The sequence below is a fragment of the Notamacropus eugenii genome, chromosome 6 (assembly GCF_028372415.1).
Source record: "Notamacropus eugenii isolate mMacEug1 chromosome 6, mMacEug1.pri_v2, whole genome shotgun sequence".
NCBI lineage: Eukaryota > Metazoa > Chordata > Mammalia > Diprotodontia > Macropodidae > Notamacropus > Notamacropus eugenii.
Window position 1 is genome coordinate 201,437,389 of NC_092877.1, and position 23,972 is coordinate 201,461,360.

The 23,972-nt window shown below is 37.8% G+C and overlaps 1 protein-coding gene and 1 pseudogene across 6 annotated transcripts in view; one reads left to right on the forward strand and one right to left on the reverse strand.

Annotated features, from left to right (window-relative positions):
• Positions 1-23,972, reverse strand: part of UXS1 (UDP-glucuronate decarboxylase 1) — a 141,909-nt gene that overhangs the window by 54,597 nt on the left and 63,340 nt on the right. For 2 of the 6 annotated variants that reach the window (XM_072621780.1, XM_072621777.1), the window contains exons 5-6: positions 15,837-15,897; positions 11,016-11,196 (exon numbers count right to left, since the gene is read on the reverse strand). In XM_072621780.1, coding sequence (XP_072477881.1) covers positions 11,016-11,196; positions 15,837-15,897 — 242 coding nt within the window. The remainder of the gene's footprint in view (positions 1-11,015; positions 11,197-15,836; positions 15,898-23,972) is intronic. The other 4 variants (XM_072621782.1, XM_072621781.1, XM_072621778.1 and 1 more) reach the window with 2 other exon arrangements.
• LOC140512593 (complex III assembly factor LYRM7 pseudogene) lies at positions 150-552 on the forward strand (annotated as a pseudogene).

Here is a 23,972-nt window from a genome sequence, read left to right on the forward strand (position 1 = left end):
CTTGTTAAAATGTAAGCTTGGATGGAGGAGGAGACATGTGGCCTCCCGTGTCTCTTCTCCTGCCAAAGCAGGATGGTTGAAGCCAGAGTAGGGAGGAGAAGGGAGCTGCGGGGAGGGGAATGTGACCAGTCAGAGAAAACGGACATAAACTAAATAAGGGTGAGACTCGGAGCAGGCTGGAGTGAGAAGGTGGTTAGCTCTGGGAGCCCGGCTGAACCCAAAAGACTAGACTCCAGAGATGGCTGACTCCACCAAGGTGTTACGGCTTTTTAAAATTTTGCGCAGGACTAGACAGCAAGTTTTCAAAGACAACATCAAGCACTAGAAGCAGCAAGAAGAGAGATAAACGAAGAATTCAAAAAGAACAAAAGTGAGACTTCGCCAGAGGAAATAGGAAAGTTGATCAAGATGGGTTCTGATGTTGAATTAATTCTCAGAAAATCTGTTATACAGGGCATTCACACAGATCACAACACTTTGAAGTTAATTCTTAGGAAAGACCTTCTTATAGAAAATAATCTTTACCAGGACGCACCTGCCCAGAAGCCATGAATCTTCTTGGACAAACAATTTATTGCATATTAATTTTTAAATTATTTTAAGTGACTGAAAAAATAATGATGCCCTTTATAACCGCAACCAAAAAAACAATTAGAATGTGAATCTTGATTACACTGTACATGGAAGGGCATCATTGGGAATAGCTAATTGTACAAAGCAATATGTCATTATATATTTTATACTGGAAGCACATCATTTGGAAAAACTCATTGTGAGGCTGAATGTTTCTGGAGAATATTTCATAAGATGGTTCATTTTCATAGGAAATCAGCCCATGTTTTTTCTTTAAGTTATGCTCGGGTATACTGTGAATTTCAATTTTTGAGATTTTACCATGTATTAATTGAGAAAATGAAGTGTGTTAACAAACTGACTTATTTTCTATTAAATTCTGGCTTGAAATGTATGCTCCTCAAAGTGTTAAATATAATCAGAAATTTTAGTGTTCCAGGAAAAAAAAAAAAAGCTCTTAGAGGGTGAAAACAGTCTTTTGTTTTGTATTTGCATCTCCAAGGACTGGCACTAGTAAGTGCATAATTAATGCCTTTTTATATCTTCATTCAGTATTTGCCTTGCCTCTAGGAAGCAGAAGTAGGGGCAACCTTCCAGCTGAGTGGGAGATTTAGGACTAATTTACTGAAAAACTTCCTAACAATTAAGGTTGTTCAAAAATGAAGGGGCACCTAGATGGTACAGCAGACAGAGCACTGGCCCAGGAGTCTGAAAGATCTGAGTTCATATCTGGCCTCAGACACTAGATACTTACTAGTTGTGTGACCTTGGGCAAGTCACTTAACCCTCACCAAAAAAAAAAAGTTTCCTCCCAAAGAAGAGGCTGAAGTATCACTTCAGAGGGATGTTATATAAAGCAGGGCTTCTTAAAACTTTTTCCATTTCCAACCAACAGTCTCAACCTAGGGTCTCTTCAGATATTTATATTCTATGATTGTTTGACAAACACCCAGTCGGTCAACAAACATAATTCTTTAATGTGCTGGGTACTGTTCTAAGTGTTGGGGTGATGAGTTTCTTCTCATTTAGCTAGGTTGGTGGCTCAGACAACAAGTACAGTTGGTACATAAAAAAAAAAAAAAAAAGAGCATTTCATTTGACAGGGCTCATGATGTGCTGGTGTAGCTCTCAAGTTCCCAGTTTACATCCCAGTTACAATGAGGCATCATGGATGTAACCTGAAAGCCATACTGGTGGCCTTGATATAATGAAATGGCTTGAGGAAAGCCTTGGGTATGCTGATAACTTTTATGGATCATTTACAGAAAGGCAGGAACAAGTAATGCACAAGATGAGAAAACATAAAGGTTTTGAAGTCTACACCAGGAAAGAGAGTATCCACACCAATGAGAGGATCATTTAAGTATGTCATTAAATATCTGAAAAAATCCACGGCACATAAGTAGATAAGAGACCATTGAGGCTGCTGGGCGGCACAGCGGCTAAAGCACTAGGCTTGGCGTCAGGAAAAACTGAGTTCAAATTCTACCTCAGACAATAGGAACTGTGTCTGCCTGTTTGCTCAACCATAAAATAGCATCTACCTCCCAGAGTTGTTGTGAGGATCAAATGAGTTGATATTTTTAAAGCAACATATTACGTTGAGCTGTTTTTCAGTCATGCCAACACTTTGTGACTCCATTTAGGATTTTCCTGGCAAAGACACTGGAGTGGTTTGCATCTCCGTCTCCAGTTCACTTGACAGATGAGAAAACTGAGGCTAACAGGGTTAGGTGAGTTATCCAGGGTCACACAGTGTCTCAGGCCAGATTTGAGATCGGCAAGATGAGCTTGGCACTCTATCCACACAGCTGTTCCAAAAGCACTATGTAAATGTCAGCTATTATCATTTTCAATTAATAATTGCTATTATTATTACTCTGTCAAGGTCAAGCAGGAAAAGCATTTATTACGTGCCTGCTATGCATCAGACACTGTGATACATGCTGGGAATACAAAAAAAGCAAAAAGACAGCTCTTGATCTCAAGGAGTTTATAGTCGAATGGGAGAACCAATATCTAAAGCACTATGGACATGCACACTATATACTACTGTAAAAGACCCTAAGACTGAGAAGAATTAGGAAAAGCTTCTTGGAGAAGGTGAAACTTCAGCTGGGCACGTGATTGTATAGAAAAATGTATGTGCAAATAGGTCTTCAGGACAACTTGACCATAAGAATCTGATGAGGCAGGCCCACAATTCCTGAATTCACTGACATTCCAAGGAGTTTGGCACATGAGAGAGCAAGGCTCAGATTTTCTTCCACCGGCAGCATCTGTTAAGTATATTTTGGCCTTTATAAATACTCTTCTTAATTCTTTAGGTCAACAATTCCAAACCATGCTTCATGAAATTCTAGTGCTCAAGGTGAAAATTTGGATGTTCAATACATTTTTAACCTCTGTTTACTATGAAGTTGTGTATGTACCAAAACTTTTATTAAGTCAAATTCTTCTTGATCTATCACTTAAAAAAACTTAATTTTTTAAAACTTTGATGTAAAAAATTTCAGGAGCTCCTCTTTATTAAAGCTTTCCCATTCTCCTAGAACCCATTGACCAACTTCGTGTATCAGGGCTGTTATTAGAGATGGAAGGGTCATTTGATTTCACATAACACAACAACCTCATTTTACAAATAAGGAAGCTGTGACCCAGAGAGCTTTGGCAACTTCCCCAAGCTGATACAATGAGCAAGTGTCAGAGCCCAGACCTTCATACTAGGAGGACTATAGGTTCCTCTAGACCTCAGAGGTCATCAACTCACTCACTTTAACAGTTGAAGAAAATGAGTTCCAGAGACAAGTGACATGCCCAGGGTCATACAGGTTGGAAACTTAAGAGCCACAACAGTGTTCTTTTCATTAGGCCACACTGCCATAATATATTTTGAGCCCAATATTCTTCTCTGGTCAAATTAGTTTGGGAAGTGATGCTCAAATATGATATAGCTATACAGACAAAAAAAACAAAACAAAACAAAACACAGCACTACAATTTTTTTTTTTAAAGAAAAACATCCAGTACATTCAATATCTTCATTAATTCATGCTAGCTGGAATTACCAGAAGGATGCTGAAAAGTCCAAACTGAAGACAAAGACTTTCTGGATAAGGCTGATTACATGGATACAAATTTTAATAAACATAATCAAAAGACAGACTTCACTATATTTTGAATTGGCAATGCCAAGGTTGTGTTTGGATCCACTTACTCATCCTCTAGAGATTGGTGAACCATGAAATAGGACAGAGCTCTCAAGCTACCACTTCAGACTAAACAAAGAGCAGAAGCAATTTTCATATGAAATTCTTGCTTATTAGAAACCAAGTAAAAAAATCCAGTCTCCCCACACCAGCCCACATGCGAACTCTTAAGGCAGGACCTGACCAAGCACAGAAAGAAATTCTGAAATGGGGTTTTAAAAAACCAGCCCCATTAAGCTAGTTGAATAATACTTTTTTTCCAGTAAAAAGACTTTTTAATTTTATATAAAATTTAAAGAAAAACAATATTTTTTTGAATTAAAAAAAGGGAGGAGGCACCAATTTCAAGAACAATTAACTGAAAGTTCTTGAACTAACTTTCATGGAGTTTAACTTTTATTTACTTAATTCTGCAGGTTATTTGTTAACAGACTGGCTTCTTCCACATTGGGTTGGTTTTAGTTTATGGGGTGAATGCAAGTTTTATTTATCCGTTTTCTTTGGCTTGTGTGGCTGTTCAGTTGTTTTTCAGTAGTGTCTGACTCTTTGTGACTCCATCTGGGATTTTCTTGATGGACACTAGTATAGTTTGCTATTTCCTTCTCTAGCTTATTTTACAGATAAGAAAACTGAGGCAAACAAGGTAAAGTAACCTACCCAGGGTCACCCAACTATTAAGTGTCTGAGGCCAGATTTGAACTCAGGAAGGTGAGTCTTCCTGAGGACTCTAGGCCATCTATCGTGCCACTTTGCTTAATCGTATAGGTAATTAAAAGTAAGTTTGAGTATTAGAACATTTTGGTTTCATCATATAAGTAGCTTCTTCCACAGTATTTCAGTAAATATTCCATGTCATTCTCACTTGCCATGCATCCTTGGGGTTCTTAATATAGACTTAATCTGTTGAGTTTATATTGTTTTATTTTTATACTTATTTATAAATATAAATTATTTCTGTAATTTATATCTGTGTAAATAAATTTAATAAATAAAAATATAAATTACGCTTATTTAATATTTAATATTAAAACATCATTTTAATAATGACCATGGGTCCTAACGATAAATCTTAGTATAAAATTAAGACAGATCTAACAAACAGTCTGGTTTGTTTCCCATCCCAATTTATGAAGTGATTCCTTTCTATTCCTCTAAGATCTAGTTCTTAAAAGTTTTCTGATATTCTGTATAAATGACTGAAGCTGCCTGACACTTGTAAGGTATGTTAATGACAGGGTTTCCCTTTTATCTAAATGCTGGAGTAGATGGCTTCTGAGGTCTCTTCCAACTCTGAGATTTTGTGATTTATAAAAACACTATCGTAGAATGAATATTAAATACCCTTTGCATGTTTAAAGTAAAAATACATGCACAGGAATAAAGGAAAAGCAACAAAGGCTGCTGGGAAGAAAACATTCCCCTAAACATCACACTGGTGACAGACTGACACATTGGCCTTGAGAGTGTGGGTGAACCACAGGATCACCCGACATCTTGCAGAACAAGTCTGCAGCATAAACCGTAGAGTGACACTTTTTCAGCTGACAGTATTCAAGCTGTGATTTCTCATGTCTCTACTTGTTAGTGGGCAGAATGGCAATGCTGCTGCTGTTCCCTACCTACCCCGGAAGGCACCCCTATGGCACTGTTCCAAAAATCTGAACAAATTTTATCCATCCTATTCAAGCAGGAATCTGAAAGCACCATGCAAGCAAAAATTTTCCAACAAAAATAAAAGCTGCCACTTTAAGGTTAGTTGAGTGATTTTTCAAATACATTATCTTATTTAAACTTCATAACAATCCTGCAAGATAAGTTGCAAGGACCTGGCTTCTAAACCTACCTGGGCAAACTTACACTGATCACCACCTCCCTGAGCCTTGGCTTAACTGTAAAAGGAAGGGGTTGGATCAGTGGGTCTCTGAGGTCCCTTTCAGTTCTAAATCTATGATCTGACCATGATCATTTTATAGATAAGAAAACTGAAGCTCAGAGAAGTCATCACCAACTGATAGGATGACAGCCTGGGTGGTTCCTGACTCCAAACCTAGGACTCTTTCCACTGTTAACACTGGCACCTCTCCACACTCCCTCTTTACACTTTCTTTTCCTTCATGTTTTTGATGTCTCTTTTCTTAGATTTTGTCTCCTGGGCATGAGCTTCCTATAAGATTGTGGAAATTATTGCTAATCTTTGTTTATTTTAGTTATTCCTTAGAGTAACTAGTTAGGTGGATAAATATAAAGAGTATTTATTCTCCATCCCCTTCTTTTTCATATAACCTATTTTTGACACAAATAAGAGCAAGAAATCACCCTTGTGATGTCACTGGTCTTCGAGAATGAAGGACAAACAGCAGCCCTTCTTTTCTAACAGAACTTTCTCTGCCTCTGTAGATTTACAGATAGAAGGGCAAAAAATGACAGCAGTACCCTAGGTCCTGTCCTAAAAAGGATATTATTTTAGTTCTAGTTGATGAATTAATTTCTTAAGGGATTATGAAAAAGAGAAATGAGAAAAGAAAAAAATCCTTCAAATTATTATCTATGTAAGTACTAAATCATATGAATGGCAATGAGCAGGAACGTAAATAAAGCAGCAATGTTAACTCTGCTAGTCTAGAATTAGCTGCATAGCATGTCAATTGTTTATACTTCAGCCTGTAATAAAAATGAAAAATGATTCCAAAGTAGGTTGGTGGAGGGTGGGGTGTGGGGAGGAGGGAAGGATGGAAGTGGTAGGCAAAAGACAGGTACGTACTAGTCATTCCCTACAACTTTCCTTCCCTCCAATGAGACTGACCGCTAAATGAACCTTCCCTAAGCACTGCCCATTTGCAATGTCTGGTAATCTCAGCTAGCAAAATTATGACCCTCAGGGAATGAGTCTGAAGAATTTTAAATTAGTTTAGTTAACCCCTTTTAAAGACAAGCTTATTTCTACCTTTTCATGAAACTGCTAAAAATAGCTCAGAAAACACTGTAAGAACACAGGAGTTTTGTTCCTTTTGTATTATCAAGGGAAGGGGAGGAGGCAAGGAAAAAGGGATGGTGTAGACCACACAGATATGAAAAGCATGCCTTAAAGAGGCACTGCCAATAAATGGGAGGGTGAGAGGGGGCATGGAGGTCTAACCATATATGGACTATTTGTGGTTTCTTTTAGCGTGTGCTTTAACGATGCCTGAAGTCTATGCAAACAAAGCATTTATTAAAATCTGGAAGAAAACAGCAAAACACTGAGAAGGAAAATTTCTCTAAGTATCCCACTAGAGCTACTGTCCAGAACATAAATAAAATCAGTTTCTTTCCTATCATGCAATGAGAAGGCATATAAAAATAAATGGTCTACTGCACAACACCCCACTGATTCCTCTCTGCTCAGCCTCAACTCAGCCCCAGTGCCGAGGCCATTAAAACTCTAGGAAGGCATCCGAGTAATTTTAGCTTCCACAATGATGACAAGAGGGCTAATTAAAATTTGAGATTAAAATTAAGATTTGCCCCTGACAATGAAAAAAACAGAAATGGTATCATATTCTCCCTTTATCCAATAAGCTCCGTTCATGAATGGTTAAATGTAGAGTAAAATACAGCATCATAATTTAAAAAAAAAAAAAACAAGAGTGGGGGAAAAAAACTGACCCAGAATCCAGCACGTTATTCTCAGATAAGTCACTAATGTAGCAGTACCATCCACAGAAAAATACACACATATCTGTGTATATATACACTTAAGAATCAACATGTCATAGTCACGGATAGAGAACTAGCCCCAAAGACATATCCTACTTTTGTTAGCCCATATCCCAGGCAACTACCCAAGACCTAAGTTTAGAGAAAATGCTGATATGCATTGGGAGAGAAAGTTTCCTCATTAGGAGTTTGCATTCCAATAAAACAGGTCTGGTCCAAAACTATGAACACGAACACACACACACAGACACACACACAGACACACAGACATACACAGACACACACACCTCCATTGAGCTAATACCAAAAGCTTCATAGTTGTCTTGAGAGGGATGTCTCCATTTTTGAGAATTTGTAAGGTAGTGGAAAAACTAAGCTTCTTTTGGCAGAAAGAAAAAAATACTTTGCTACATCTTTTGACCTATGGCTGGATGGCCTCCAAGGTCCGTTCCAGTTCTAGATTCATTATTCTATGCATTTGGGATTGCTTGATTTCAAATCAGTTCAACCTTACTTCACATCCACTGAAAACAGAAAGGACCATTGGAGCATCTTTCAGTGCTGTTAAGATTTCAGTTCTCACTTAGAATAACAGGATATCAGAATCAGAAAGGAGGGATCTTTAAATATAATCATGTTCAATGTCCTCATTTTGCAGAGGAAAGAACTATTTAATTTTTATGTGATACCCTTTGCAATTAGATATTTAAATATTTTTTTTCACAATTATGATAACAACAATAATTTCTGAGAACTTAGTTCACATCTACCAAGGAAAAGGATTTTGCCTCTTGGCATATAGACTTGTAAAATGAGAGAACGGAGTAAATGATCTCTAAGGTGTTTTTAAGGTATAACATTTTATTATCGAAAGATCCTAAAAAGATATGACCCTATGTCTTCTAACAACTGGCCTTTGTGCTTCATATTTGTAATGTTAACATTAGAGTTAAGAAATTCCCAAGTTAAATGATTAAAATCATAGCACAAAATTATAGAATTTAAGACTGGAAGAGATCTCAGAGATCTCCCTTCATTTTACAGATAAGAATAAGGCCCAAGAAATTAAATGACTTGCCCAAGGGCACACAATGCCTCAAGTGGTAGAGGCAGATGTCCAATCCCTATATTCAGACACTGAAGTCTTGCATTGTTTCTAGTCTACAAGCTCAATAAGAGAGCACAACTCAGATCCTTAGAGTATCATACATATTATGGTACGCTTGGCAACATTACTTTTGCCCTTCTACAATGATTACTCAGGTATTAATAGTCCAAGGCTTTCATCAATACTCCTATTTCCCCTGGTCAACAATGAAACAGAATGAGATTCAAGAGAATTCCTTTGGTTACTGCGGGACAGCTCAAAAAAAAATGGGGAAGATGAGAATAAGAATAAAACAACCATCAATTCTTTATTTTTATCCTTCTGTTCTCTCTTGGTCTAATGCCCACAGATTAAAATGTATTTGTCTCTCCAAGAAGACACAGTCCTTATGGCCAGCATGTCCCACTAGATCCTAACTTCACTTCCACCACCACTTGCCTGCTGCCATTGACAAAGACCTCAGATCATGATGGCATCACAATGCAAGTCCCAACATCCCGCCATCCACTTTTCTATCTCCCCATTCTATAACGATACCCAAGGTGAGGGAGGGGGCTTTCTCCTGGGGCACTCTACAACTTGGCTCCAACCTGTTTCAGACTCATTGCTACCCTCCACTTATTCTCCATCCCAACAATTCAAACCAAACATTCTCAAGTTCATCCTACCCCATTTTCCTTCACTACCCTTAATGCCTGCCCTCTCCTTTCCAAACTCTGCCCCTCAATATCCATTTGTAGAAACTTTTCCCATTCTTCAAGATCCACCTCTAACTTTAAGTAATTTCTCCCTTCTCAAATCTCTCAAAACACTTACTCTGTCCTCTCCTATGAACTAATCCTATCTTAGGGTAACCAGCTTTATTATTGTTCCTGTCTTTGTCTTATGTCCTCTACTACACCATAGACTCCTTGAGGGGAAAAGTTGGCTATGTCATTTTCATTTTGGAATCTCCAGCAATGAGTAGAGGTCAGACGACACCATCACTAACCCTTCTCCTGGTCATTAAAACCCTGTCCTACCTATCAAAGCTCTAAGTATTCCTTCTTTCTGATTCCATACCAAATTCTTGCGCAGCTGTTGGCTTCTTTGTACAATAAGGTATCAAAGGAAACAAAGAGAAATTCTTCTAACATCTTTGCTTTTGAAACATAATTGTAATAACCTGTAAGTTCTAAAATTCCAGGCATCTTTTCATCTATAAATGGCCTTCATGCATGGCTGAAGGAAATCTTCACAGAAGAACTACACAAGGCATGTGCTCTAGATATGCCAAAATGAAACAGCGTAATTACTACCCATTAATCCAAATAATTTACAAACATCAACAAAACAACCCTAAAACTTTTCAAGGCTAAAGAATGTTTTAAAATATACTCACACTAGTTTTTGTAAGGGCTTTCGAAGACAGAATTATAAAAAACACACTGCTAATTACAAGTATTCTTTTGAAGGGGTGGAGAAGGAGATGAGATTTTCTTCCTTTACCTCTCAATTTTCTCCCATCCTGATGAAGGAAAGGAACAAAGCAAAACCGCCAGCTGCCAAATAAACCTGAAAGTGCTAACTTTTTGGTAGTTACCACCATATTCCATTGCACCATGCCTGTGCTAACCTAAAGAGACCATTAATCATGTGTTAGCTGTTAATGGAATGAATCGAAAGACTTCTTTAGGACATATCCCAAACCTCAATTGCTTCCATGTGCCCAAAGTGAGTGAGTGAGAGAGAAAGAGAGAAAGAAAGAAAGAGAGAGAGAGAGAGAGAGAGAGAGAGAGAGAGAGAGAGAGTGTGTGTGTGCGCGTGTGTGTGTGCGCGTGTGTGTGTGCGCGTGTGTGGAGAGGGGGAGGAGAAGGAAAAAAGAAAAGGCCAAACAAAAAAACATAAACGTATTTTTTCTTATTTATAACATGAGCTGATAATAATACCTGGCAAATGGAATAAGAATTCACACAAACAGATAAGAAATCAATCTGAATCACCATGATTCTCCCAATTCTTTTCTAAACATTCATTATTCATAGATAATAGTTTGCAATATACAAATCTTACATGATACAAACTCACAAATTTGAATTTGCCAGTTATTTGATTGGTGTATTTTATTATTATTTTATAATCACTCTAGTAACACTGTAGCAAGCATTTTTACATGTCTACGTGCCAGACATTGTGCTAGGAGCTTAGGCTATAAACACACAAAAAAAGAAACAACCTTTACTGCCCAGAAATTTGTATTTTAACAGATTGTAGTGATGGGCTATTTAAAAATAACCTCCTTATTAACTGCAAATTTAATGTAAAATTGCTTATACTTTTTAGTAGTTAGCAAGAGGATAGAATGCATGGATGCACACACATCAATAAACATTTCCCCTCAAATGAAAACTCTATCCAGAAGCATCACTACATAAGACATGTCCACTCACCTTCAATGTAGAGGGGCTCTACAACATCATGGTTAATTAGTTCAAAGTTTTCATGGCCGATCCAATGTTCCACATTTCTTTTCCTGCCCGTAAAGAAGTTGTCCACAACTGTAACCTCATGGCCATCCATCATTAGTTTGTCAGTAAGATGAGAACCCACAAACCCTGCTCCTCCAGTTATCTGCATTAGGACAGTTTGTATGAAATATTTACAGAAAACACCAAAGAAATCAGATGAAAACAGATTTCACAAACTGGCTTTTGCAGTTGGCTGGGGATGGGGATGGGTAGGGGTGGGAAAAGGGAGAAGTGAGAAGGGAAGATGGGAGGGTAAAGATATTTCAAGTAATACCTTTACTTCTACTCCAGAGCAAGCAAGCATAAATATCGCAACAAATCTCTAAAACAACCAAAAGACATTACTCAGGCAATTCTTCAGGAAGGTAGATATTACAAATTCAAAAATATCTTTCTCTTACAGAACATTACATCATGACAGTTTTCTGTTTACAGAGATACCCTGAGTAATGCTGGGATAGCATAACCATCAATACAAGACCTAACAGAATTACTTTCATTAGAAGTATAGAATGGGTGAGGTGTGAGTCATGCATTGAATGTCTGTGCTAGATAAATAGAGACTTCCATTATAAGAATTCACCAAGGAAAAAAATTAAGAACAAGCTGATAAGCAAACAAGGACTATTCATAGGGTGAAGCCCTAAAACAAGAAAGAAAGAAAACTGCCACGTGATTATCATCATGACAAAGCAAATCCTATCTAGGAGCTAACTACGTGCTGCTTAAAAAGTGATATAATTTGGTTTTATTTGGTAATAGGATTTGGTAATAGCCAATTTCCAAAAACTAAATGCCACTAGAAACACAGGGCCAATTCTCTTCAAAATATTTGAATGAAAAGATGCTGTTAATCCCATATTGTGTGTTTGTGATTAAGGGAGGAGGTATGTAAAGTTGGGGCAAGACAGATGTAAACATGAAAAAAAAATAAGAATTTCTATGTTCTACTCTGATTTACATTCTATTATATAGAACACCAAAATTTCTAGGTTCCCTAAGCCCAAAAGCTAAAAGGCAGTTTGGTATAGATCAAAGGACTCTGATCTTAGGGTTAGAAGATCCACCCATCCTGGCTCAGACACTTCCTAGCCATGCCACTAAATGTCAGTCCCAATTTCTTCTTCTGAAAAATGTGGATAAACATACTCATAACTCATCACTTCATATGGCTATTGTGAAAAAATGTTTAGAAAATCTTAAAGCATTGTCAGCTATTTTATGATAGTGATAGGGAAAGGCAGGTGAACCTAATACCTAAGAAAATACATGGCCTATTCATTTTTCTAAGTCTTCATAAATGTATATTTTATTAATGATTTTGAATTATCATTCTTAGGGGGCAGGAAATTTGATTGCTCACATGTTAGAATCATGGGACAATAGAATGCTTAAGTCAGGAAAGGAATCAGGCACTTAGCGTTCAAAGGGGCCTTAGTGACCTTTCATTTTGCAGATGGGAAAACTGAGCACCCAAAGAGATGAAGTGACTTATCCAAGGTCACATAGGTATTAAATTACAGGACGAGGGTTCAAATCTAAGTATTCTGAGTCCAAAACCAGTGCTCTCTTCATTGCACAACATGTCATGAAGAACCCTGGAGGGCAAATAGTCCAAATGAGGCATTTTACAGAAGGAGAAACTGAGGTCTGGAGAGATTAACTTTCAATATGCTTAATTTATTCACTATTAATAAAATGTTCATAGTAATCCTTTAGAACCATAGAATTACATGGTTGAAAAAGACATTAGGATCACCTAAACAGAGACAATTTCTACCTTGACTATCTCATTGGATGGATACAAGGTCATGACTATAAAAGCACCTTGAACCATCAAGAGAAATACAAATGAAAGGCATTATTATCTAGTCCTGCATTTGAATGTGTGTGTGTGTGTTAGTCCTTCGTTGCCAAAGAAGACCATGCCATTAGAGAAATAACGACCTGACTTGCACTTGACTTTGTTTTGAGTGAGGGAGGGCTGTGCAAGTCACCAGCCTCACTTCTCCACCAATGTCATCTGAATCCAGTGACCAGATATTCATCAGGATGACTGGAGATGAGCCAGGATGAGACAACTGGGGTTAAGTGACTTGCCCAGGGTCACACAACTAGTGAGTGTCAAGTGTCTGAGGTGAGATTTGAACTCAGGTCCTCCTGACTCCTGAACTGGTGCTCTATCCACTGCACCACCTAGCTGCCCCTCCTGCATTTGAATAACCAAGGTCTAAAGAGTCTATATGATCTGGGTCCCCACAGCAGTGCTACTTTCACAACCCTACCATGCTTGTTTGTGATCATTAATCACTTCTACATTTTATCTGAATTAACTTTACTGGCCCATATTTGGGGGTGGGGGGCGGACTAGCAGAAAGAAGTAATAAAAAAGGAACTGGGAAAGAGATTATTAAGAAAAAACACTAACCTTTAGAATGGAACTGCTATTTTGGTCTCAGTCTCTAAGTTCACGAAGTGCTTTTATACTTATTACCTCATCTCATCTTTGTATCCACATGGTGAGATAGGGCAGGAATTACTATCTGTTTAAATGATTTTAGTCTCCTTCAACCCTGTTAAGTCTAACACTTTTTTTTAATAAGGCTAGTTTAATAATGATAAGGATAGTTCCTCTAGGACAGAGAGTGCTGAATTTGAAGGCTGATGACTTGGGTTCATATCCTGGTTCCATCACTTATTATCTGTCTGACCTTGTACAAGTCAACCGTTTTCTCCAGGCCTCAGTTTCCTCCTATGTAAACTGTGTATGTTTAGGGAGGTAGAGGAGAAGGGGGAATTATTCTCTCCAGGTCTTAATTTCCTCCTTTTGAAAGTGAAGAGGGTTTGGAATAGATGACTTTCATGGCCTCTTACAGCTTATGATCTAAGTTTTAAAAATAGCCAAAGGGCTATTTTTGAGAAAAGTCTCAAACAAGGCAATGAATGTATACTTATCTTATGGAGAAGGGAAGAAGAAAGAAAAGTATTTATTAAAGCACTTACTGTGTGCCAGGCACTGTACTTTATATATATACTCTGGGAGGTAGGTGCTACCGTGAGTCCCATTTTACAGCTGAGGAAATGGAGGCCCAATGGAGACCCAGAGAGGTTAAGTGACTTGGCCATGGTGACACAGCTAGTAAGTGTCTGGGGCCAGATTTGAATTCTGTCTTTTTGACTCCAGGTCCAGAGCTTTACCCACTGTATCACCTAACTATCTTCCATTATACAGTCATCTTTGCATCTAAACTGCACAGTCAACAGCCTAGAACCTGAAGCTATGTATTGTATTTAAGGATTATAACAGGTTTGCTTTCTGCATTTCATTAACTTCAGTAGTGGTATAAAATTGTGAGAAGGAGCCTTGGCCTTGGCAGTAACCCACCAAAGTTGTTTTAATGGAATAACTCTCCTCTATCAGAAGCACTTAGTGCTTTATGTTACTTAGCTAGGCAGTCAGAATATTTTTGTCTTATCATATTCAGCCCATTAAGCAAGTACTCCTAATAGAAGAAATACAGATAGAAGCTGAGGGCTTCCGGGGGAGGAAAAAATTCACCAGGAAAACGAAGACAACAATGAATAAGAAACAAATCTTCTTGGTAATTTATCTAAAGGTAGCAGCAAGAAAGGCTTGTTATCTTTCATACTGAAAACTGGATTATGAGTTTATACAACGTTGAATGTTTTCCACATACAAATGCCAGTCGATGAATTAATGTTAATATATGCTCAGGGTGCCAAAAACACCTAAAATGCTTTAAGTTCAAACTTGGCATTTAAACATGAGGTTGCTCAGAAAAAGGGAAAAATGATTTCAGAACTTATTCTAATAGGCCATTCCTCTGTATGAAAATTTCAACACCCCTCCAGCAAAAGGACCCCAAGTTTTAGTGCCAAAAAATTTTTAAATTAAAGGTGTATAACCATTTTTATAAAGGTAGATCACTACATAAATGGACACTATGATTTTTAGAGTTTAAATCCTCATTCTAAACTCGAATCCACAAAAAAAAAAAAAAAAAAATGAACTTCTTTCTTTTCTCACAGTTTAAATTATCCTAGGGCAATTCCTTTAGAAACAGTATAGTCAGTACTGTGCAGCTATCTGTGAAACAGAATAAATTCTGCTACCATTCATCACCCTGTGACCTTTGACATATCATGTATAAATAAAGGCTTCTTTAATAAAACCATTAGTCCTTCCTATAGAACCTTACACAAGATTATCAAATGATCATGACTGTGCCATTAATCAGAAAAACTCAGCACTTTATTCTATGGCTACAGAAGACTGTGAAGAAATAATAGCCCCGTGCTGTTTCATCATGGGTCACTCCATTCAAATTCAGAGGGAGCCACAGATATTATTGAATTGTAAAAAGAAGGTATTACCCAATCAGAGAGGTGACATTTGGAAGAGAAGCTTCCAGTTTGCTCTAGGTCTGCATTATGTGACGCTCTAAGGAAAACAAGTTTTTATGTAAAGATGGTTTATGCTTGCTACTCAAAGATAAGTAGCATTTTTCTTCCAAGTGTTTCTCCTTTATCTTTTTTTAAGTTCCGACAAACCAGGTTATAAAAAATACTTGGACAAAACTTGTACTAAATTGAATTTCAAGCATCCTAAAAGAGAAGGGTTGTAATTTATAAGTCATCAAGGATCATAGATTAACAGGATAAAGGAGTTCCTTTATTAAAAAGAACTCTGTGTGAATGAAGAACAAATATATACAAACTTACCAAAATTCTTTTTCGATCCTTTTCTGATAAAAATTTCACTGGTGGGTACTTCTGGGTAAAGCTACAAAATGTAAAGGCATAAAAAAAAAAAAAATGGAAGGTCAGAATTAGGGGTCATTCTCTGTTAACTGCACTAAGAACAGCAGTTCTACAGAACAAATGCATTTCGCTTCTGCCCTTAATCTTAATGGGCAATGGAAGAGCTGACCTAGGGCAATTCCTACACAGAGTTTATATCTACATTTCATTTAATTCATTGAATAAATGTACTGGGCATGACTTGGGGTTCCATCACAGAAGCCAACTGCAGGTGAAGCTGGCCACCTACTTGATGTACAGTGAAGGTGATACACAAGAGAATTATATACTAAAATAACTGTATAACCAAAGTATTGCTCAAGCCTGGACAGAAGAAAACAGTAGCCATCCTTTTCCAATTCTCAGAGCAGAGAGGAACACCACATTGTTTTGAACAAGATGTTGAAAGAAATGTTTCTTTCCACTTATCAAAATATTAGTTTCCTCCCCCCATTTCCTCTGAGTTCCAAGTTTATTTGTTTTAAAACAATCCCTATTTCATCTTTTTCTCCTCTCCCCAGCTACCACCATCCCACCTGGATAGTATGAAGTCCCAGTAAGCTCATCTATTCCTGTGGTTTCTTCTGCCCCCTAGTAGATGCCTTCCAAAATACAACATCAATCTTGACTTCCTATAGGGAAATGGTTGACTTTTTTTTTTTTTTTTTTACATCACAGAAGTCTGGGGAAGCTTATGGTCTCATCTAAGAATAATATTTTTAAATGTATAAAAGAAAATACATAGGGTTAAAAGGAAATAAATACAGCTAGTTTAAATACAGTTACCAAAAAGTGGAGGTAAAAAAAGTTTAAAACTTTCTTCTACAGAGCCTATCATTGTGTGTGAGCAGACATACACACACACACACACACACATATATATAGCACATATACAGCAGACATACACGCTTGTATACATGTGCACAGTTGAGCACACACATACACACACACCTCTGGAGAGAAGACACAAACACATCATGGGAGTTGGGTACATAATCGAACAAGACTAGGAAAGCAGTCTGATTGCCTATGGGAAATTGTACAGCTCCTTTAAAGACCCCAAACTCCAATCAGGAACAGAGATTATCAGTACTGTTGTGGCTATGAGTTGTAACTCGCTGAAACCAGAATCTGAGGAATTAAAAACGAAGGTCACGAGAAAAATGTCAGGGGTGTGAGCAGGATTTAGCACATAATAAATATGAAACTTCAAAGGTGAATTGGAGCGAATGGTATCATCAGAGAACCGAAGCCTCACTGATAGCCCCCTAAAATCAGGAAAAATCAAAGTCAACACCATGTTGAGTGGATCCCCTGCAGTGAACCTATGGGAAAACATGGACCAGAGTGGTATAGGATGGGAAGGTGCATAGGTGCATTGGTGGGGGGAACTCCCAAAGCAGTAAGACCATACAGCCATTTAATATCTGAGCAGGTCACGTTAATTTGGGTGTCCTGCACTCACATTCAAACTATTTGCAGGTGCCCAAATAAACTTGCCACATCTTTTCCCAAAAGCCTCCCTTTTCAATTATCTTCCTTCCAGCTCTTGGCACAGTGCCTAGCACATACTAGGCACTGAGTAAACTAATATCAGCCTCATTTGATTGCTACAGTATCATCATTCTTCCAACACCAAAGGCAGGGAGTACGTCCAATTTATCTTTACATTTCCCCAGGACAATACTGTGCATCAGTAAGAACATTATCAACATTGAATGAACTGGGTCATCCTGGACTCTTTCTTTCTTTGCTTACAACTAGATTTATAGCCAAGTCCCATTGTTTCTTTTCTCAAAATGTCTCTTGTATCCACCCTCTCTTCTTCGTTCCTACCCTAGTCTCCAAACCTTATTTCTACCATGGTCTGATGTACAAGAGGAGCTACAGCAGCTCCTACTATTTGCGTCTATCCAGAACGGATTCATTCCATAATCTGGCCTCACCTTACCTGCCCCAACCTTACTTTGCACTTCACTTTAACCTATGCCCTCTATTCTAGTTAACAGATTTGCTCATTGTCCAGGGAACATACCAGCGAGTCCCTCCAGCCTGGGGCACCCTCCTTCCTGTTCAGTACTTAGATATATCTGTCCATAGATTATGTCTTTTATCTCTTTTGTGACTACACTTCTTGAGAAGCCTGTCTACAACCAAGCCCTCCACTGTCTTTCCTGTATCTTCTTAATTCTCTACATTCTGGCTTCTGCCCTCATCATTCAACCATAAATGCTCTCTCCAAAGATATCAATGAACTCTTAATTGCCAAATCTAATATCTTTTTCTCAAATCTTTTTGGACCTGTCCAAAGTCTTTAACACTGTCAGTCATCCTTTTGATGTTTTCTTCTCTTAGATTTTCATGATTCTTACTCTATCCTAGCCGTCTTCCTATCTATCTGATCATTCCTCTCAGTATCCTGTGCTGGATCTTCATGCAGTTCACTGCCGCTAACTGTGGATATTCCTCATGGCTGTGAGCATGCTGGTAAAAAGCCTGTTCTGCATGGAAACACGGGTTTTTTTACCAGCATGCTCACGGCCTCCTTGACTGCATACATGAAGCGAAGAAGGAAATGAGGAGGGCATATGCTGCCTGTGGCAAGGGGCTGGCCACAACCTCTTCCAGAACAGAGACAGTGAAAAGACAGGTTTGCTCAAGACAATCTAACATTTTCAAGTGCCAGGGTTGGATCATAAGATCATAGATTTAGAGCTGGAAGGGATGTTAAAGGTCATGTAGTCCAACTGTCATTGTACAAAAATAAATTTGCTGGAGCCATGCCTACTTTGTTAAGTGACAGAAGCAGACAAGTGAAGAGAGCGATAAGTTGATAATGCAGTCTTATTATAAGCACATTTTTTTATTTTTCCAGATCCATAGGATATTCAGATTGGAAGGGAACAGGCCTAGAAAAGATTAAGTGACTTCCTGAAAGTCATACAGGGAATCACTAGCATGGTCTAGGCTAGCAGCTAAGTGTTTGGACACGTAGGATTAACATTTTCTCCCCCATTATATTATTTTCCTTTGTTCTTTTTATATCATAATCTTAGAATTTAAGTTAATATTTGGGGGAAGGGGGAGAGGGAAGCTGCAGCCCTCTCACTATTCACTTCATTTTCCAAGCTCTTGAAAACTACCTCTATTTATCTTCTAAATGAGAGAGAGTTGAGAGGCTTCTAGTTAAGAGGTTGAAAGGTACTAAAAAAACGTAGGTTTACAGCAAATATCTAAAAAGGGTCCCAGGTAGAGCAATTGTAAAGAAAATAAGAGAAACAAAGTTAGTCCTTTTTCTAAACCAGAACTGCACCCAAAAAAGGCAAAGCAAGTCCAAGTAAATAAATAGGCCTGAGGTTGGGCAGCTCTGGGAGAAGAACTATGCTAGGGAAGCCTACGTAATACGCTACTATAAATGATCCCGATGGCCACAGATGCTCCTGGGAAAGGCGGGGGGGAGAGCAGTAAGCCAGCACAAGCTCCAGAATAGTGGCCTAAAGCCTGTCAGAACAGAAGTAAGGAACAGAGAAATCTTTTACAGGTCACTGAGCAGGGACATTACTGGGTGTGCCTTGGAGCACATGAATGCCCAAGGAGGAGGAATAAGGATGGAGGAGAGAGGAAAGAATGGTTTACAAGAACCCTGAGACTGACATGATCTCCAACATCTAAATGGGGCCTTCTAGGCACCAGAACCAACTCCCAACTGGGGATTGTTTAAGAGAGAGACAGTGGTCCAAACTAAAGCCTCTGTGAACCACGACTACCAGGAAATGCAAACAGAAGCTGAGGATTGAGAGAGTAGGGCCTAGTACCAGACACCCTAACTAGATTGGCAGAAGCATCCAGACTTTCTGAGGTGAAAAGACCAAATAGGGTTTTAACCATCCAAAGAACTGGAACTAGAAATAGAAGTGAGCCGGAGAAAACAATCAAAATGAAGAAGTGATAGAGGCTAAGGGAAACCCAAGCATAAGAAGAGAATAACTTCACAAGTATAAACAGAACCTCCAACAGCAATGACTTGGCCACATGGACTATATGAGTAGATGAAAAGAAGGAAGCAAGAAATTTTTAAAAGTGAAATTAGAGATGAAGTTAGATATCTGGAGGAAAAAAAAATTGAAAGAACAGAATATGAAAAATCTTATCAAAGTGGCAGACTCTCTGAAAGAGAATGAAATGGATTAGAAAGAATTAAATTTTGTATAATTCTTTAAAAAAAAAAGGACGATAGAATTAAATTCAAGAACCAGACATGATAATATATACCAGTGATACAATAAGACAAAGCTAAAATACTCCCTCCCTACAATGAACTATTGGGAAGAATAAAGCATTTACCAAAGTAATTTTAAGGACGGAGCACTTATAATCAATCACTTAATCAATAAATATTTAAGTGTCTACCATGTAGACCCTATGCTAGTAACTGAAGGAATCAGGAAAGGTCTCAGTGTAGCAAGTAGAACCTGCTACAAAGCTTTGATTTGAAGGAAGCTAGGAATTCTAAGAGAAAAGCTCAAGAAAGGATGTATCCTGTGGAATATAGAGTGCCATATAGGAACCAGTAGCAGCACATTTTGACAAGAACAGAGTGTGAAAAGGAAAAACTGGAAATAGGAACTCGAAATATCAAGAGAGAGCTATATTATGGAAAGCATTAAAGGCTGAGGCATTTGCATTTTATCCTGGGCAATAGGAAGACACTGAAAATTTGAGAAAGGAGAATGACCCAGTCAAATCAGTGCTTTAGTTATATCAATTTGTCAGCTATGTGAAAGATGGATTGAAGAGAGAAGATAAGAGGCCATAGTAATAGTTTAGACATAACTTAACTGGGCCTAAACTAAGACAGAGCCTATGAGAAGAAACATATTATGAAGGAAGAATCAGCAAGACTTAGCAACTAATTGGATACGGAGGGTGGAGAAGAAGGAAAAGTCAAGACAGCTTCAAGGCTGTGCATCTGAACAACTGGGAGGACGGTTCTGTCTTCAACAAAAATGGGCAAGTTTGAAAAAGAGATGGAAATTTTGAGGAAAGAAGATGAGCTCCATTTTGGACATTTGACTTTGCATTGCCCAGGCAGATATACCCAACAGGTAGCTGGTAACAGGAAGACTATAGCACAGGTGATTTTTTTCTGTATAGATATACAGATTTGTAAGTCATCCATGACAAGATATTAAATTGATATGATATTTAGTTAAATAGACATTAAATTGATGGGAGCTGATGAGCTCACTAAAGAAGATATAGACACATAAACACACATACCGATTCTCCTTTCTCTTCTTTTTCTCTCTTCTCCCACATATTTAATATTTTCTCTTTTATACACAATATGTACACACAATGTACATATATGTGTATGTGTTTAGGTATGAGACGGGCCCAATATTGAGTTCTGAAAGACATCTAGTTTTAGGACAACAAAGGGGCAAGGGTCTAGCAAAGGAGACTGAGTATGAACGTAAGACATGCTAATGGAGAACCAAGAATATAAAAGCCATGGTAACCAAAGGAGAAGAGAGCATTAGGGTGAAAAAATATTTCTCTTGATTTCCAGTACAGGGTCTGTAGGAATCAAAAGTAACAAGGACAGCTAACCAAGTGGTCACCTGAGTTTCACAGATTTCTATTAATGCTATACTGTCAACCATGCTTTTCTAGCAATGCACTATAGAAGTGATCCCTAAAGAATATGTAACCACCTCTCCCAACACACTTAAGGGGAGAGGACAGCCCTAGGGGAGGGGTGATATGGAATGTATCACGCCTTCAGACAGTCCAGGCCAGAGAATTATTATGGCCAGAGAAATATTTATTGAAATCTACTATGTAGAATTCTGTGCTAATAAAACTATTATTACTAATAAAAATACTATCTTTCATCTACATGGCACTTTTCAGGTTTCAAAACTCATTCCCATAACAACTCTATGAGGTAGAAGGAACAGAACCCATCCCCATTTTATGAATAAACTAAGGTTCAGAGATATTTAGTGATTGGTCAAAGGTCACAAAACTACCAAGAATCAAGGGGAGGTCTATTTCAAGTCTTCAGACAATTCTGTATTATCTGCACTATTTGCACTAGCTTAAAAAATCAGTCTCACAATCTAGGTGGGGAGATAGGACAAACTAACAGGACAAAATAACAATACAGGGTATTATTAAGTAAGCAGTCAAATGAATAAGACAGCTGGTTAATATAAAAAGGAAAGGAAAGGTGAGGAAAAGAAAGAAAAAAAGGAGAAAAAAAGAAAGAAAAGAGGAAAAGAGAAAAGAAAACTCAGAGGACAGAGATCACTCGCAGGTAAGGTAAAGCCTACAATAGCAATAGTTGTGAATTGGGCTTTGAAGGATACACAAGATCCTTCATGAGATCTTTTCTATTCTAAGGATACATAAGATTAGGAAGGACAAGGAAAGATGCATTCAATTTAAGTGGAAAAATTGGAGGAACATTCTGAGCAGAGGCATGCAGTAGGCAGCAGACAGGAATAGTAAGGACAGCAGAGTTGTTTGGTAAGAGCAGAGGGTTTGTTTTGTTTTGTTTTTTTTTTTTTTTTTTTTGCAATAACAAGAAATAATGAAACCACCATCAGCTCACACCTACCTAGAACTTTAAAATTTACAGGTGCTTTATCTCACTTGATCATGAAAACAAACCCATGGGATTGATGCTATTATCATCCCAACATTACAGATGAAGAAACCTTACAGGAAGTTAAATGGCTTGTCCAGGGCCATAAAATTAATAAGCTCCTGAGTTGATGTTTGAACCCAGTCCTCATAAAAGAACAGAAGAAGGAAAGTCTTGAAAGGTAGGTTGTGGATGTATTGTGGAGTATACTGAAAGCTGTACCATAGAGTCTACACTGTGTTCTAAAGATTTTTGAGCCATGGAATGATCAAAAATAGAGTTTTAGTTGAATTAATCCAGTATCCTCATGCAGGATGTGCTGAAGGGACAGAAACTGAGAACACAGCTTTAGAGTTAAAGGAGACTTTAAGGGAAAGATGTCAAAAAAGCTGCAATATTCCTAAGAACACAGAGAATCAGATTCAAAGGTAGCTCCTATCTGATTTTAATTGTTGATATATTAATGAAAAAAGAAATATATAATTACATACATTTTCTATAAAAACATGTGTGGTTTTCTAAGTCATCATGTGGCCTGTAGAGTTCCTTATGATTCCATGGAAATGACTAGAAAATGACAATTATCCCTTTACTTTGTTTTATTTAGACCATTAAAATGTTAGATTTGGGATTCCTGTTTCCATTTGAATTTAATACCCCTACTTAGACCAATCTCATTATCCTTATTTATAGGCAAGTGAACTAAAGTCTAGAGTGGTAAGTAACTTGTCTAAGATCATAGAAGTAATGACAGAATTGGGCCTGGAACCCAGATCCTAGATTTCAGACTAGAAGCCTACTAGTCCCAGACTTTACAAATAAATAAACTGAGGTCTAGAGCTGCTAAATGACTTTACAGAGTCATGTTAACTAATAAGTTGCAGAGAAATACTCCCACTAAATTCCTTCTTTTTTCCCACTGTACTAGGCCAATTATCACAGAGGCAAGGAATGCATTTAAGGCAGCATTATGAAAGCTAAACACTGAATTGAGAGGTAGCAGCAAAACTCTGAAGAAAGGGATGGTAGTATGACATTTAAAAAGCATTGGTAGGATTTGGGTGACATCGGATATTGGAAGGGGCAAAGACAGGAAAAAGCCAATGATAACCATATTTAGATCCTAAATAATTAGCAAAAAAACCCCACAAAAAACAGAACCTGTGGGGAAGATAACACATAGGTCTGAGATCATAGAAAAAAAAGAAAATAGTATCATTTGAATTAAGCAGATGAGGGGTTACGGGGCTCAGAAAAAAAGAGGTCAAGGTCAAAGATAAACATTTGGAAGAAGATGGCAAAAAGAGACAAAAAGGGCAGAAAACCAAGCATATTCTGTCTGCAGTCTTAGATATATGATCTTCTAATCTTTTGGGTCAGTTTTTTTTAGAATTGGGCAAATATCT